This window comes from Accipiter gentilis, chromosome 7 (assembly GCF_929443795.1).
Source record: "Accipiter gentilis chromosome 7, bAccGen1.1, whole genome shotgun sequence".
NCBI classification, from domain to species: domain Eukaryota; kingdom Metazoa; phylum Chordata; class Aves; order Accipitriformes; family Accipitridae; genus Astur; species Astur gentilis.
In genome coordinates, this window is record NC_064886.1 from 9,949,462 (window position 1) to 9,964,934 (window position 15,473).

The window sequence follows — 15,473 nt, forward strand, 5'->3', positions numbered from 1 at the left end:
CTCCACGTCCTGCTTGGGAAATGCAGTACTGCAGCACAGCCAGACCAAACCCAGTTCAACCCCTGACCCCTCACTGTTATCGGGAGCAAACTACACCCTCTGTTTCAAGCTCACAGGCTCAGTTAAACTTGCTTTTCCTAAATGTAACTGCTTGCTTAGGGGTTTTTTTGCACAACCTTCCGTGGCTGGGGTTGTGCAAGAAGTGCTTGTGAAGCCGTAGCATATAAATCACAGAAACTGTGCTGCTCTGCTCAGGGTCCTCTACGCTCCCCCTCATTTTTCATTCGAGGGATGAAAAACAATGGTAATTTGAGCTGAATTTGTTTATGAGCAAGTTCACATCCCAACACATGTATCAACTCGTTCTGCCCCTAGGAAACGACTCTGCACCATCACCTTTCAGCCACTGCCCAGGGCCATGGTGGCCGCTGGGGCAGTCACCTGCCTGGGGCTCTGGGGAGGGCAGCAAAGGCAGCCAGTGCTGACTTGCTGTGGCTGTAAAGATGTTGATGGGGTAGGTAAAAATAAGATGTTGCAGAGCAGGAATTCAACTGTTCAAGCTCTGTTTGCTTGGTCTTTTCAGGTGCCCCCCACCCCTTCTCAGTGTAACTCCAGACTGGGATGCAACACCAGCGAGTTGAGGAATGCTGCACATTCCCACACTTGGGTACAGGACAAGGGCTGGGGGGTCTTGCCCAGCTCAAACTGGGAATGTCTTCTGCTGCTGCCCCTCCAAAGAGCGCCACTCTGCCCATAATACCCCTCCAAATACACCCCACTCTGCTCAATGAGAGAGAGTGAGGAGGAGCAGGAGCAGGAGCAGCTCAGGCGGCCCCCATGCTGCTGCTCACAGGAGGCACCCATGAAGAGCAAGAGAAAGCAGATCCCTGAGCTCCATCCAGCCCAGCCAGGAGACTGCATGGCAGCTTTGATCCCAGGTTAACACATGGCCCCAGTCCCATATAGCAGCAGGTTACAGGCTGGAAGCCGCTCAGCACTGGGCTCTTTACATTAACCCCTCACTCAGCTTTTGGGTATGCAGAATGCCTTCAAATCCCTCAAAGAGGTTCATTGGGGGCTGCCCAAAGCCTGGCATCTTAAATCTTAACAAGACGAGGTTCCCGGGTGGGATGATGTGTCCTCAGCTCTTTGCTTGCCCCCACCTCCTGCAAGTCCAGGAGCCAGGTTTGGATGTGGCCAAAGCATCACCCCACATGGCACCTCCATTCCCTGGCACGCCACAGACAGGCTCAGCTCTCCCAGAGACCCCCATGTCCCCAAAGCAGGACAGGGTGGCTGTAAAACACCCCCCAGGAGGCCTGATGACCTGAAACCAATTAAGAAATTGCCTTTTACCTCCCACTGGGTATAAGGGATCAAGAAGCTGTGAATGCCCCAGGAACAGCAAGGAAAACCTGGTGGCACAGCAGCGTTTCCACCCATGCTTTGGGAACTTCACAAGTCCCAAAGAAGCCTAGGGCCAACATACACTGCTGAGCCCAAACAAGCCCAGAGAAAGCCCCCCAGGCTAGAACAAGCCCCCCCCTGCCACAGCCAAGGTCTCCTCCTCCTTCCATAGAAGCTTGCGCAGCTGTAAAAGCCTGGAGCTTAAGCCTGTCCTCGGCCCGGGAAGGAAAGTGGAGGGCTGGGGCTGTTCCTTTGGCACATGAAAACAAGAGAGGGGCAGAAACATTTGTGGGTCCCCAAAAAACTAGTTGCCGGAAGAAATAGAAATAAGCAGCCAGGATTTGCATGCGATGGCACCCATTGCAATCCCCCCTATGTCGCAGGCACTGGCCGGTGCCACTGCCCATCGTGCCAGCTCCGCGGGGCTCGTGCCAGCAGGCAAAGGGCTCCAGTCCCCGAGAGCAAGAAGTGGGGCGCACACCCAACATCCCCATTCGGAGCAGGGAGCACCACGACCTTTCCCTCCCCTCCAGCATCAGATCAAAACTCTTTACACCACCCAGCTCCATCGCCCTTCCAGCATCATTCCCCATGGACCTACCCCATCACCCCCCCCCCGCCATAGACCTGGACCCCCACCCTGGTTCATCCTCCAGCTGTTTCAGAGCACCAAACTCCCCCGCGATGTGCAGATGTGACCCCGCAGAAACCCCAGCCTCGTCCCTCGCCTCCATTGCTGCCACTTACCCCCACACGCTCACCGACACCTCTCCAGGATGCCACCCCGGGATACGTGGGCTCCCTTGGCCACCGCAGCTCACCACTGACCCCCCAAACCCACCCCAATCCGCTCAGGGCTCTGCAGAGATTAGCCCAGCGCTGCCTGCAAATGGGATTACTGGCAACCAGCTGTCCTGAATGCCCCAGCTCCCAGCAGACAGCCCAGTTTTGGTGCAGGATAGTGCAAAGAAAACCCCAAAATGAAGGAGGTTTGAGCATCCTCAAAATCCCCAGAGCCACCGAAGCTACCCCAGGCACTCACCAGCCAGGTGCAAGCCTGGCAGCACTCCAGGGAAGGCTGTCGTCTTGTCCAGGTGCAGGTGGGTGCAGGGATGCCCCGACAAGCAGCAATGGGGCTGCTGAAACCCTGTGGGGCGATGCAAGGGTGACGTGCCCACGGATGCTCCACCTGTGGCTCTACCCCAAACCTAGAGGATCTGGGGCAGGAGGTAGCAAATCCATGCCGGGCTGAGCTAAGCCTCCCCTTGCTGAGCCTGCCAATTGCTGCTTGATCCGTTTACCTCCGGCCCTGAGTGACCGTCAGCCTTTCCCATCGTCCCTAATCTCAGCTGCGGTCACACCGTGGAATCTTGGTATTGGCACGGCTTTGCTGCTCAATGTCCAGTCCTGGTTTCTGTCTTTGGCCAAAGCTACCTGATCTGATTCCTCCTTCCCCAACCCCGGGGGCGTCCCCAGCCTGGCAAGCAACAAGTACCCATCCTGCCTGGCCCCCAGCCCAAGCACCTCTGCAGCTTTGGTTCAGAGCTAGGGAAACTGAGGCACAGAGCAGCCATCTCCCAAATCACACCCTGTTCCCAACCTGTCAGGCCCAGGAAAGCCGACCAAAAGGCATCTCTGTATTTCTGAGACAGCGTTCACTCTGAAGCAGAATGATGACTGCTTACAGCTCAGCATTAGTTTCTGATTTTAATGGCAAAAACAAGAATCAAAGGTGCTTCCTGCACTCTTCCAGGCCTTGTGGCTACCAAAGCCACTACACAGTCTCACCTCTCCCCACTTTGCTCCCCACAACTCAGTCCAGCAGAGTCATCCCTGCCCCAGCAGCAATCCCTCCATGGTGGCCAGGAGAGGAGCTCAGGGCTCCCATCCCAGGCCAGGCAGCCCCGATCGTCCTGCTTTCCCCCTCCTTGAGGTGGGGTCAGACCCCCAAATGGCACAGCACCCACTCGCAAACCTCCAGCCCCCATAGCGCAATGGGATCGGGGTCGCCCCCGCATGTCCCTTTGCCTCCCCAGCTGTTCGTGCTACCTCCAGCCCTGGTGTAGCCCCTGGGCAGTGGTGCCAAGGGGCAAGCAAGGCAAGCTGCATCCCCGAAGGTGCAGAAGCCCTGTACGCATGTGCCATCATCATACAGAGCAGATGGCCCACCACCACTCCTCCCCTGGCCCAGCCTGGCTCAGGAAACAGGATGAGCCTAGAAATGGCCACCACCAGGATGCTGCCTCCATCACCAGGCTGCAGGGGACAGGGACTGTTGAGTGCCGGGGCAGGAGATTCTCCAGCACCCCAAAAAAAAAATATCTCAGTTTAATCCATCAGCAACTTCAGCTGCCCCAAATGCATGCCTCCACGCGGGGGGGGGTGGGGGGCGGCCCAGGGGAGGCCGGCTCTGAAAGCAGGGCACAGGGGCTGCTGCGTAATGCCTTGAAAACCCTGGATCACCAGGAAAAAACACCCCTGCAAAGGGAGCAAGCTGCAGTGGTCCCACCAGCCCCATGCACAAGCTCCTGGGGAGAGGCAGTAGCTCCTGGACAGACACGGTGTTAAATCAACTTGCTGCCCCTGCAGCAGGATCAGCAGTGGAAGCGGCACAGGCCCAAATCCTGCACCCCTCGGGGTGCAGCCTGGCCCAGGTCCCACCTGAGAAGATGGTGCTGCCTGAAAGAACAAAGCGACGCAGGGACAGTTTCAAGTAGACTTTTGCAAGCTCAGGCTTGTGAAATCCTGTAGCGAGGGGTTCAAAAAAAGTGGCATCTGCTGATGGCTAAACCTCCACAGACACTCTGAAGACACCTCGTCTTTGAGCCAGACCTGCCCACAAAGGCCTTTGACTTATTTCTGCAAGCGAATACCCAGGAGGAACCCTGGGGAGGGAGGTTCTGCTCCTTACCTGGGTGATGCTGCCAGCATTCCTGGCATGTTTGCTGAAGAACTACTTTCCATCCAGTTCTGCTGTCCTTTCATTTGCATCCCTAGCTTTTATGTTCATGGGACAAGGCAGGAGGGACTGCTGATGATACCTGCATGGAAAATAGCTACCAACGAGGTAAGGTCTTCAGGAAAAGCAACCTGACCTTAAGGGGCTCTTAGTAAGTTACTGAGAAGATGCTGCTCCTACCAGCCGCTCCTGGTCCTTCCCCAGCCAGAGCCTGGGGCTCCAGCATGTGCAAAAATTACATGGCTTTGCTGTGATTCAGGGAAATCAAAGATGAGAAAGTAAAAGCCCGTGCAAAGCACCGGTGGTGCCAATGCAGTTTGCTTGCCTGGCCTGAGGATATGGAAAATTTCCTCAAACCACAAAGTTCAAACACGGGCACAGCTTACTATCGGCTGCGGTTTAACTTTTCATCTTCCCAAGGAAATAATCCAGCCAGGAATGAGAAATTAGGGCAGCTGGGAAAGGTATCGCCCTTCTGCCACTGGGTACGATCCTGCTCGGTGGCACTATCGACCTTCCAGGGCTCAGCACAGCTGCCACGGAGAGACCAGTGACCCAGTACCAGGGTCAGCAAAGGGGAAGGGGGTCCTGCCCCTTCCCCAAGATGTGGACATCCCTTCACCTGAGCACCTCTCCACTGTAATTTAAGAAGCTCGGAACGGAGCAGCCAGCCGAGAAGGGTTGCTGAGATGTCTCCCAGCTGCAGGATCCTGGGTGAGTGCTGTTCCCACTCTTACCTCAGTTTCCCATCCCATCCCCTTCCCAATGCTTCAGCCAGAAGCATTTTTTCAGTGATCTGGAGACAAGCACACATCTCACCTAGCCTGGGTGTGGGATGGAGCAAGTCGGGTCATCTGCAGGTAGCGGGCTCCTCTCTTGCTATGACAGAATTGGGGGAATGCAAACAAAACCTCTGGGAAAGCTGAAACAGTCATGCATGGCGCTGAGGTCCTCAGAGCACAACATGATCAGCTTCTGCCTCCTAAACAGATGCTCCCTTCTGGCAGGCAGAGAATCCTGCCTGCTTCTGCCCTGAAGCCCCAGCAGCAAGCTTTGCCCCAGGAAGGGAGCAGTCCACCTCTAGCAAAGGGCAAAACCCCATTGCAGACTCTGCCTGCTTTTGCTTTCAGCCCCTGGGAGCCTGCCTGAACCCTGTGTCTCAACTTTTGGTTACCAGGCACATGAACCATCATTTCTCCATCAGAAACGTTCAGGGGAAAGAAAGAAAACATGAAAAAAAAATACCAAGCAGAGCCAGACAGAGCACAAAGACAGACAGGGGAAGCGGTGCCCGGCACGTGGCCTCCGCTCCAGAAATCTTACACACCCACAGAAAGGTATAAATAACTATAAATTTATTAGTAAAGCAAACCCATTTGACACTCACACAGAAGAGCAGGATGTGTTAATACAATATATATACACACATACATGGAGTATCATCTTAGAAACACACGACAGCAGTGTTAAAGGCACTGCAAGCCACACAAACCTCATCATCCTTGGCCGCAACTTCCCACGGCCCTGGGAACTCTGGCAGAGGCACAAGCACAGGTTAGGAGGAGCCCGAGAACCTCACTGGCCATGAAATCCCTCAGATCCACAGCTTGGAGACAGATGGAGACAAGCCCATGGTCCAGTTCCCACCTGTGGTCCTGCTCTCCCTGCCGAGTATCGCAGACACGCTGTGAGAGCAGCATCTTCATGTCCAGAAAGCGGTGGAGGCGGCTGCCGGGAGATGCTGCGGAGGAAGCCTGGCAGCTGGGGAGAAGCCGGGCTTACTGGGGCCCCGTGGGAGAACCGCTGGCCCCAAACCTTGCCGGCCTGCCATTATTGCATCTCAGCATTACGCCTGCATGTGCAGGAACCTTCCCGCAGGTGAACTCGCCACCCAATGGAGGAGGAGTCAAACCTTGAAGAACAATAAGGTTTTTTTGCTTATTATTAATAGCCAGGCTCCAGCTGCAGCCTGGACTTGATGGTAAATACCCAAGGGAAGTGCAGAAAGAGCTCTCCTCCCTCCTAACAGTGCAAGGCCAGGCTTGAGCGCCCAGAGGTGGTCCCAAACCACTATCAGAGGACGCTTTCCCCCTTGCCCCCCACTCCAGCGTGTCAGCGCCAAGGCCAGAGCATGCACGTCTTCCCACCCAGATCGCAGGGATGGCATCTGCTCCCCGGAGAGCTGGCAGGGCTGCCTGGCCATATTTGTGGTCCCAGGGGTATCTATGCCACGGCTAAATCAGCTCAGCCACCTGCTTTATGCACAAAGCTGCTCCGCAGGCATTCCCAGGGGAACTGAGCAGTCCGGCCCTATCCCAGCGCCATGACTTCTCCCCAGGACTGTCTGACAACCCTTCACTGACTTAACCCCCAGCCTTGGAGATGTGGCAAAGGGACTCACCATGGCAATGGCCGCTCTCACCCCAGTGTCCATTTCCTACAGCTCTGCTCTGGCTCCTGATTCTGGCTTTGACTCACTCGCCAGAGCCAGCTGTACCAGGGACACAACCCAGCCAAGCCAAGCTGCGAGGCCACTGGCATCGCCTGTACCCAGAGAGACAGATGGCCTCATGGGTGGAGGAAGGACCAGAAACACCCACTGGATTCCAGCGAGATTTGGGTCCCAAACACCTGAACGCATCATCAGTGGTGTGGAATCACATGGATCCAGCTACAGCCTGGGAGAGGAGTTTGGGGTGGAGAGGGCGTGGGAAAAGAGAAAAAGACCTCGCAAGTAAAATGGAAAAAGGAATGAAAACCAAACTGCTGCTTACAAATAAAGAATTGAACAAAGGACAAAGAAGCCTAGAAGGTCTTATAAAAGTATAAGCAGAATAGCTGTGGAAGGGAAGGGGCTGAGACACAGCTAAAGGCATCCAGTAGGTAGGGTAAGCTGAAGCGAAGATTGGAAAAAAGCCCAGGTAACAGACTACCTTCTTCCTGGATCCAGGAACCCAGAGGAACAGCAGCCCTAGAGAGCAGGATTTATCTCCTGGACAACATCCACGCTGCCTTCTGCCAGCCTAACCCTCCCTGCCACCTCCCCAGTGGCATCCTATGCTCAAGCTGCCTGCTGAAGAGAAAAACCCTTTGGGCAGGACCATCCCCTACTCCAGCCCTACAGAGCATCCTCAGGCGGTCTGGCAACCAGGTCTTGGAAGACATGCAGGAGCACTTGCCATGGGGCTGATGGAACACCAGCTCCAGCACAGCAACCCTCTTGGGTGCTGTGGGGTGGCAAATGATGCGAGAGGCCAAGCAGAGGCAGCATGAAGAAGTGTGAAAGTCTCTTGAAATAAATCTCAGAAGTGCAATATGGGTACAGGTTTTACTCCCAAGAGCCTTTGGCCCCAACTGCTCTTTGGTTTGAAAAAGAAACACCAGCAGTTAGCAGAGAGCCCTGTGCAGTGTCATGCCCAGTGGACACTGGCCCTCCAGGTCAGCCCCTGCCTGCCTACCCAGCACCACACTTCCTGACACTCACGTGCCTCCTGCTATTTCCATCACCTCGTGCACCTCACGGTACAAAACATGACCCAAAGGCACAGCAACAGAGATCAACCTACTGTCCCAACCCGCCTGTACCCAACACAGCTGCTTCTAACTAGACAATCTCCCTATAAAAATATACCCGAGGCTCTTGGCAGCCGCTCAGCCGCCTGCTCCACACAAGCCCTCCACCCACCAGCACCAAGGTCTGAGAGCAGAAGCTACCACGGGCTTCTACTGGATTTGGGCTGTTGCAGGGCAGCAAACAAGATGAAGAGGCCGAGTCACCACAGGCAGTCCTACTTAATGATGTTCTAAATGCCATACCAAGATGTTTTTGAACCTGGAGGCACCTACTCACAGGTACAGGCTGATGACCTGGACCTGGGCTCATCCCTGCCAAGCTCCTCGCAGCATCCCTCTCCACCAGGCACAGGGCCCCGAGCGCACAGCCCTGATGATGCTCTCTCTGCCCAGGGCACTTCTTGGCTGTTGCCATGTCCTAAGAGGAGCCGAAGCTCCTCGCTGAGACACTGAGGGTTTTCCCAGCTGCTCAGCACAAGGGAAACACTCCCCAACACTCCCTATGCCCAGGGGACAGGATCCAGCAGCTCCACAGCCAACGCGCCGTGTGGAGTTATGTCTGTGGCCCACCGCCATCCTCCTCTGCCCCAAGCACCTGAGGCTGTCCAGCCACCTGGTCCCCTGGGGAGGAAAAAGAGCAGGACACAGCCACCCAGAGACCAGGCTAATGATTTCTGCAAACCCCTCCTCTAGCCAGCAGCTGCCCCAGAAAGAAATACAGCCACAAAAGCCCCTGGAGGCTCCAGCAGCCTCCATTTCACGCCCTCCTCTTACTAAAGATGAGCCTCTCTGCAAGCTCCCAGCTCTGGGCACTGATGCTGGCTGCCAGTGCTGTGCTCAAGTGGTCAGGGTGACTGCTAGACCCCTGGCTCAGTGGGACCTGCAGCAGCTGCTCCAGGCAAGAGCAGAGCTAACCATGGCGTGAGGCAGGAACAGAGTGAGGGTTCAGGTGGGTGCTGCGCTGCCCAGCTGGCCCCGGTCCCATGCTCACAGCCTCCATCACCACCAAGCCCTTCTGTAAAGACAGGATTAGCCTTCCTTGGTTTGGACTCATTTTTTACTCCTACAGTAAAGCATACACTGAACTTACTACATATTAAACAGCAAAAACCAGCCATCTAGAACCAAAGAGCTCTTTAAAAATCCAAGTTATCACATCTTTTTTTTTTTTTTTAAAAGATCCATATGACATCGAGTTAAACTATACAGTATATTTTAATGAATATTAACAAACTGCTTTAAAAAAAGGCAAAAAAATAAAAAAGGAAAAAGAAACGCTGACAGAAAACTCGGTAGGAAGTTCTACATCTTTGAGGCAGCATGAAGTAAGATCCCTCTTCCTTGGGCAGCAGACAGCAAGGTCTGCTTTAATCTCCTTAAAGCTGCGCATGAAGAATACTCAGCCCCAGGGTCAGGTCTGTCACTGAACTGTCTCTGTCCCCGAAAACGCACTCTGTTTCCCCTCACTGTGCTGGAAATGGAAACAAAAGCCTTTTTCCACCTTTCAGATGAGCATCCCCTACTAGCAAAGCAGGCATAGCCCATCCATCTGCAAGGTTAATCTATCTATACTTACTGTGGACAACATTTATTAAACTTAATCACCTGTGTAGCACATGGGCAACTTCCTGGCTGCCGTTCACCAATCACAGCTTGTCACAACACTCCTACCTCATATGAGGGCCAGCCAAGATCACAGAAGAGCTGAGGCTGGCAGGGACCCCTGGAGATCATCTAGTCCAACCCCCTGTTCACGCAGGGTCAGCTACAGTCAGTTGTCCAGGACCACATCCAGTCAGGGCTTGAATATCTCCACAGATGGATACGTTACATCTTAATATCTCCAAAGATGGAGAGGGAAAGGCTGGTAGGCAACCTAGTAAGCATGCCTTCAACTTCCAAGGCATCTAACTGGCATGTAACGGGTCTCTCAGTCATGAGAAGCCAGCAAAATCCTGCAGAGGAAAACACCTGAGGCTGCATCGACCTTGCTAGGGGAAATTTATTTAAGTGATGTTTACAAGAACTGTGCAAAACCTGAAAAATACAGAAGAGGTAAAGAAAGAGTAAAGGGGTAAAACAAGACTCCTGCAAGAGGGGAAAAAAACCACACTCCTCCTTTACCCACTGCTAACCTTCCCCTCCCTGTGAAGCTGAGCCCACAGGCCAGGAAGGATTCTCCTGGCTTGCTCTGGTTCCCACCAGCAAATCAGACACCAAGCCCCTGGCACACAGCGTGGGTTACCGTCAGTAACGGTAACACCTCCAAAGTTGTAGGTTAGTAGTAGTGTTCGTCTTGCCCTTTAGTGTTCAAACTGCTGGGACGGCCCTTTGCCTGACCCTCCCTGGAGGTACACTAACAGCCCAAGCAGTGCAAAGAGGGAAGGGGCCTGGAGGTAAGTCTTGGCAGGAGAGCTAGGTCCCTCAGGAAGCAGCTCTTAAACGCCAGGCTCTCGGCAAGGAGTAGGGCACGGAGGCTCTCCTCGCCACACTCTTCGATAGCGGCGCAGCGCTTGCTACTCTTCCCCATGCTGCTGGCAGGGACAGGGGTTGGGCAGGCTCGCTCAGAACCCTTGCAGAGTGTGACAGACAGCGACTGCAAAAGCAGCAATGTCAAAGTGCTTTTTGGAGCTGTGCAGCCCCATGGCTTTTCCCTTTCTACACTCTAGAAAGAGAGAGAGCAGGGGAGTTTGGGGCAGTCAATCAACGCTAACGATCTGAAATGGTCCTTTCAGCTGAGCTTGGACCAAGAAAGGTGGGAGATCCCAGCAGCAGAAACCTGCTACTTCCTCGCCAAGCAGCGCACCCCACAAGAAGGGGGGGCTGGCTCTGCCTTGCTCCCAAGCCCTCTCCAGGAGGAGGAGAGTTACCCAGCCCTCCCCACTGACCCCGTCAGGCAGGGCAGGGGAAAAAGGCTGCTCGCGAAGGGCTGGTGCCCAAGCAGACAGCTGAGCTCCCAGCACTGGAACTGCAGGTACAGCGCGAACTACAGTCCAGGGGACACCAGGCAACTACAGGCATTGTTTCCTCTCCCCACTTCCCTCCTTTCCACGTCGTCCGCTGGCTCTGCGATACAGGTGGCGTATCAACCACAGAGGCCAGAGGAAAGTTTACCTGCCCGCCCACCATACCTCCCCTTTCCCCCAAACTCCCTGGAGGCCATCTACAACCGAGGAGAGGGAAGGGGAGGCTGAGGCTCAAGAGCGTCACATGCAAGCTGAAAGCCGCCGAGGCGGAAGGCTCACGGCAAGCAGGCAGCCACCTGGTAGGCGCCCTCGGCCGTGTGCTGGACGCTGTGCTCCTGCAGCAGGCCCAAGTCCAGGAACCGTTCCCCGCACCACATGCACTTGTACTGCTGCTCCCGGGCATGCACGCTGTGGTGCTTGTTGAGGTGCTCGCGCTGCTTGAAGGCCTTCTCGCAGGAGGGGCACTTGTAGGGCTTCTCGCCCGTGTGCACGCGCCGGTGGCGCTGCAGGTCCGAGGCGTACTTGAACCGCTTTTCACAGTCGGGGCACTTGAGGGGCTTCTCACGGGCCGGGTCGCAGCGGTGCTGCACGAACTCGGAGGAGGAGAAGAAACGTCTTTCGCAGAGCGTGCACTTGAGCGGCTTCTCGGCACAGTGGGCCAGCTGGTGCTTCTGCAGAGCCGAGGCCCGCTTGTAGGATTTGTTGCACACCGCGCACTTGAAGGGCCGCTCCGCATTCTGCACGCACTTGTGCCGCAGCAGCTCTGAGGATTGGTTGAAGCCTTTCTGGCACACGTTACACTTGAAGAGGTTTTCTATGCCGTGCACGTGCTGGTGGTACACCAAGTGCGAGGGCTGCACGAAGCCCTTCTCGCACAGGTTGCACTTGAAGGGCTCCTCGGCCTTGTGCGTGCGGCGATGGCGCATGAGCGCATACTGCTGCTTGAAGCTCATCTGGCAGAGGTCACACTTGAAGGGCCGCTCCTCGCTGTGCGTGCGCTCATGCTGCCGCAGGTCCGAGGGGCGCTTGAAGGCCTTCTGGCACTCGCCGCAGCGGAAGGGCCGTTCCCCGCTGGGTGTGCAGGGGTGCTGCAGCAGCTCCGATGACTCCTTGAAGTGCAGCTCGCAGACGTTGCACTTGAAGAGGTGCTCCCCTGAGTGCGCGTACATGTGGCGCACCAGATGGGAGCGGTGCTTGAAGGTCTTCTCACACACGGTGCATTTGTAGGGCCGCTCTGAGCTATGCGTCCGTTTGTGGTGCACCAGGTGGGACGACTGGCTGAAGCTCTTGTCGCACAGCGTGCACTTGTACGGCTTCTCACCTGTGTGGATGCGCTCATGCCGGGACAGCTCCGAGAGGTGCTTGAAAGTTTTCTGACAGATGGAGCAGCTGTAGGGCTTCTCCGAGGGGTCGAGAGGCTGCGAATGCTCTGCCTCTGGAGGCTTGTAGGTCTTTTCACAGATAGAGCACTTCATGGCGTTGCCATTGTGGACATTGTGGTGCTGCGCCAGCGAGGTCAGGAGGGAGAAGCCCATCTTGCAGACGCCGCACACAAAGGGCTTCTGCTCCACCTGGATGCACTGGTGTTCGAGGAGGTCAGTGGCCTGGTGGAAGATCTTCAGGCACTGGGTACACTGGAAAGAGCGGTCATGGCCTGGCAAGCACTGGTGCTCATGGGGGTTGGAGAGGTGAGCGAGGTCGTGGCCACACACACCGCATTTGTGGGACGGCTCTCCAGCCTGGATGGGGGCGTGCTGGTGGTGCTGCAGACCAGGGTCTGGCTGGAGCAGGATGCCGTAGACAGCACAGCCCAAGGGGTTGTCAGCAGTGCTGGGCGGGATGGAGTGCTCTGGGAGGGCGGCTGCCCCAGCGTGGTGCTGCTGCGGTGGCGGCGGCTGCTGTGGTTGCTGCTGTTGCTGCTGCCAGCTTTCTGACATGCTTGGGAAAAAAACACGGGATTTTAGCAGTGACAGCTTCAGCTTCTCAGTTGAAAGGGTTCAAGTAAAAACAAAAATCAAAAGTATCCAAGTTCCTGATTCCCCGTAGCTGATCCTCTGAAGTTGAGGACAGAAAATCCAGCCCACAGCCAGGATCTTGGGAAGCAAAGAGGTGACTGGAACTCCAGAGCCTCCTCCTTACATCAGCACAAGTTCTTTGTGGACTGATTTGGTTTGGCTTTTTCTATTTTGGACAAAAGAACAGGAGGCAGAAGCAAGTGCCTTGAAGACAAGAGGAGGCCCTTCTCCGTGATGGCTGCAATGTGCTCGCATTTGGGAAGGGCAAGGGAAGCAGCCCAGGGAGCAGCTCGCTCTGCAAGGAAGACGACAGCTCATGTCAGGTCTCGGAGAAAAGAAGGGCAAGTCTCTACTCAACCTCCCCCCACAGCTCACTTTGAAAACTCTCCTGCGTCCCTGAAAAGCTACCAGGAAGCCAGCGTGGGGGAGCTAATCAGAAGCAGAGCCCCCCTTGCTGCTGCACGAAGGGCCTGGGACAAGGTATGCTCAGGCGAGAAAGCATCGGGCTCTGCTCAGCCACAGCCAGGCACGTGTTTGAGTGGCACACTCTCATGAGAGGCAACACAACTGCCCAGGTCCCAACCAGCTCAGCCATTACCCCGTACGCTGTCAGTTGCTGGAACTCTCAGCCCGGCTGGGGGCACTGGCTGAGAACATCGGGGTCTCTGCATGGGCTGAAGTACGCCAAATGCTGGGCAAACAAGAAGCTACTGGGTTAGATTTTACAGATATCAAGGCAAATCCCAACCTGATCCCACCCCAGCTGAAACACCCCTGTGAAGCAGTTCTGCTCCTCCTGCCGCTCAGGTATCGGGCGCGTTACCCAAGGGATGTATGTTAAGAGATCTCCCCCTCTTCAGGCAGCACTTGTAGACTAGAAAGAGCCAGAGAGCTCAGGGGAAGGTTTGCCCTCAACGTTATCCTATCCACAGACAAAACACAGAACCCACAGGTATCGTGCGCAGCACTCTCTGTGAAGATAAAAGAAGTGTTAAAGCAATGGCTCAGCTGAACCTCCTACCAAACCATGGAATAAAAGTACGCTGGAGCCAAACAACGCACACTGGAGGTGCTGCCTGGCCTTGCTATAGGGCATCACAGAGGTTTTGCTCACTGAAAGGTTCCAGTCTTTCTAGAGATGTCCAGTAAAACCCGCTATCAACTTAGAGAAGAATAAAACCCACCAGTGAGCAGCAGATAGCAGCAATGCCAACACACCTCAAGAGAGAGGAAGTGTCCAGGCCTTGGCAAGAAGCAGCAGCTAGCACTCCTGGGCGAGGAACCCCACCCCCACAAGAGCACACCCGATTCTGTATCAAACCGCCTGCCCTCACCCAGGGCAAGTAAAACCTTGGTCTTCCAGGAAGGTGTTTGTTGTATCTAAAACTAAGCAATAAGGAGCATCAGAGGAACCCACTCCCCAGCGTCCCCACCTCCTCCAGCACTCAGCTGAGACCAGATTGTGCCCCACGGCTTGGGGACCACCGGACTGCACTTCTGCCTACAGGGACGCTGCGTTACTTTGTCCGCCAGCACAATTTGGGGCAGTAAAACGCCCAAAGGCCCCCACTGCAGCCCTGCTGGTACGCAGGATCTCCTCTTTCTCCTACATAGCTCACCTTGGCTGTCGACACGAAGGGAGGGCTCGCAGTTACGATACCTAGCACCCGTGCTCGACAGGATACAAAACTTCAGCACAGCCGCCACCCCAGGCAACGTTAACCGTGGCAGGAGCAACCCAACGGGCGAGGGCATCCCAGACCATCCGGCCTAACGGGGAGGGGAAGCTCGCGTCCCCCCAGCAGGGAAGAATAAGAAATACCAACCTTGGCTTACCGAGGGCTCTGCACGGGTACCCGAGTCGGCGCCAGCTCCGAGCCTAACTCATCCCTCCGTGGGAGGTGGGAAGCGACAACCATTTAAGGAGAGAAGACGGGAAAGCAGAGGTACTTTCAAACTGGAGAAGCGGCCCGCGGCACGGCCCGCTCCGGCATGGTCCGGTCCGACTCCCGCCTCCCCGCCGTCCGGGCCTCCCACAGCCGGGCCGAGGCCGCCTCAGGGAGAGGCGCGGCGGGGCCGCGGGGCGCGGGGGCGGCCGGGGAGTTCGCAGGCCAGCCGCCGCCGCCGCAGCCCGCGGCGAGGCCCGTCCCGCCGCTCGCCTCTCCCCATGGGACGGGCTCCTCCGGCCCCGCCGGCCTGCGGACAAACGCGGTGACGGCGGCCCGAGGCCTTCGCCGCCGCCGCCGCGCCGGGAGGCCCCGCGGTGGAGTGGGGGGGGTCCCTGCCCGGCCGGGGCCGCCCCCGCCCCGGCGAGGCCCACACAAAGGGCGGCGGCGGCGGCCGGGCCCCTCACCTGCGGCGGGAGGCCCCTGTCAGCCCGCTCGCCGCCGGCGGGACCGCGGCCTGCGCGCTCCGCCCGAGCCCCGCGCTGGCGTGGCGGGGGGAGCCGGGAGGAAGAGAAGGAAGGAAGGAAGGAAAAGGAAGGGAAGGAAGGGGGCGCCGGTGCCGGAGGCGGGAGGGCGGGCGGGCGGCGGCCGCGGGGTGCGGGCGGGC

The 15,473-nt window shown here is 56.5% G+C and overlaps 2 protein-coding genes across 5 annotated transcripts in view; both read right to left on the bottom strand.

The window, feature by feature from the left end:
- The window catches only part of CNGB1 (cyclic nucleotide gated channel subunit beta 1), a 42,976-nt gene extending 31,694 nt beyond the window's left edge, over positions 1-11,282 (bottom strand). The window contains exons 1-2 of one of the 4 annotated variants that reach the window (XM_049805814.1): positions 5,186-5,441; positions 4,319-4,448 (exon numbers count right to left, since the gene is read on the bottom strand). The gene's annotated coding sequence lies outside the window, so the exon portion shown is untranslated. Of the gene's footprint in view, positions 1-2,154; positions 2,388-2,449; positions 3,024-4,318; positions 4,449-5,185; positions 5,442-11,201 lie in introns of those variants that run through there. The other 3 variants (XM_049805815.1, XM_049805812.1, XM_049805813.1) reach the window with 3 other exon arrangements.
- On the bottom strand, positions 9,924-15,423 carry ZNF319 (zinc finger protein 319). Its single transcript, XM_049805824.1, has 2 exons — positions 14,747-15,423; positions 9,924-13,215 (listed from the first exon to the last, which is right to left on the bottom strand). Exon 2 carries the CDS (start codon positions 12,840-12,842, stop codon positions 11,181-11,183), a length of 1,662 nt encoding a protein of 553 aa, XP_049661781.1. The 5' UTR covers positions 12,843-13,215; positions 14,747-15,423; the 3' UTR covers positions 9,924-11,180.
- Positions 15,424-15,473: the final 50 nt, after the last annotated feature.

What these genes read in the sequence shown, in the direction of transcription:
- ZNF319 (XM_049805824.1), bottom strand. Translation starts at nt 12,842, where the DNA reads ATGTCAGAAAGCTGGCAGCAGCAACAGCAGCAACCACAGCAGCCGCCG.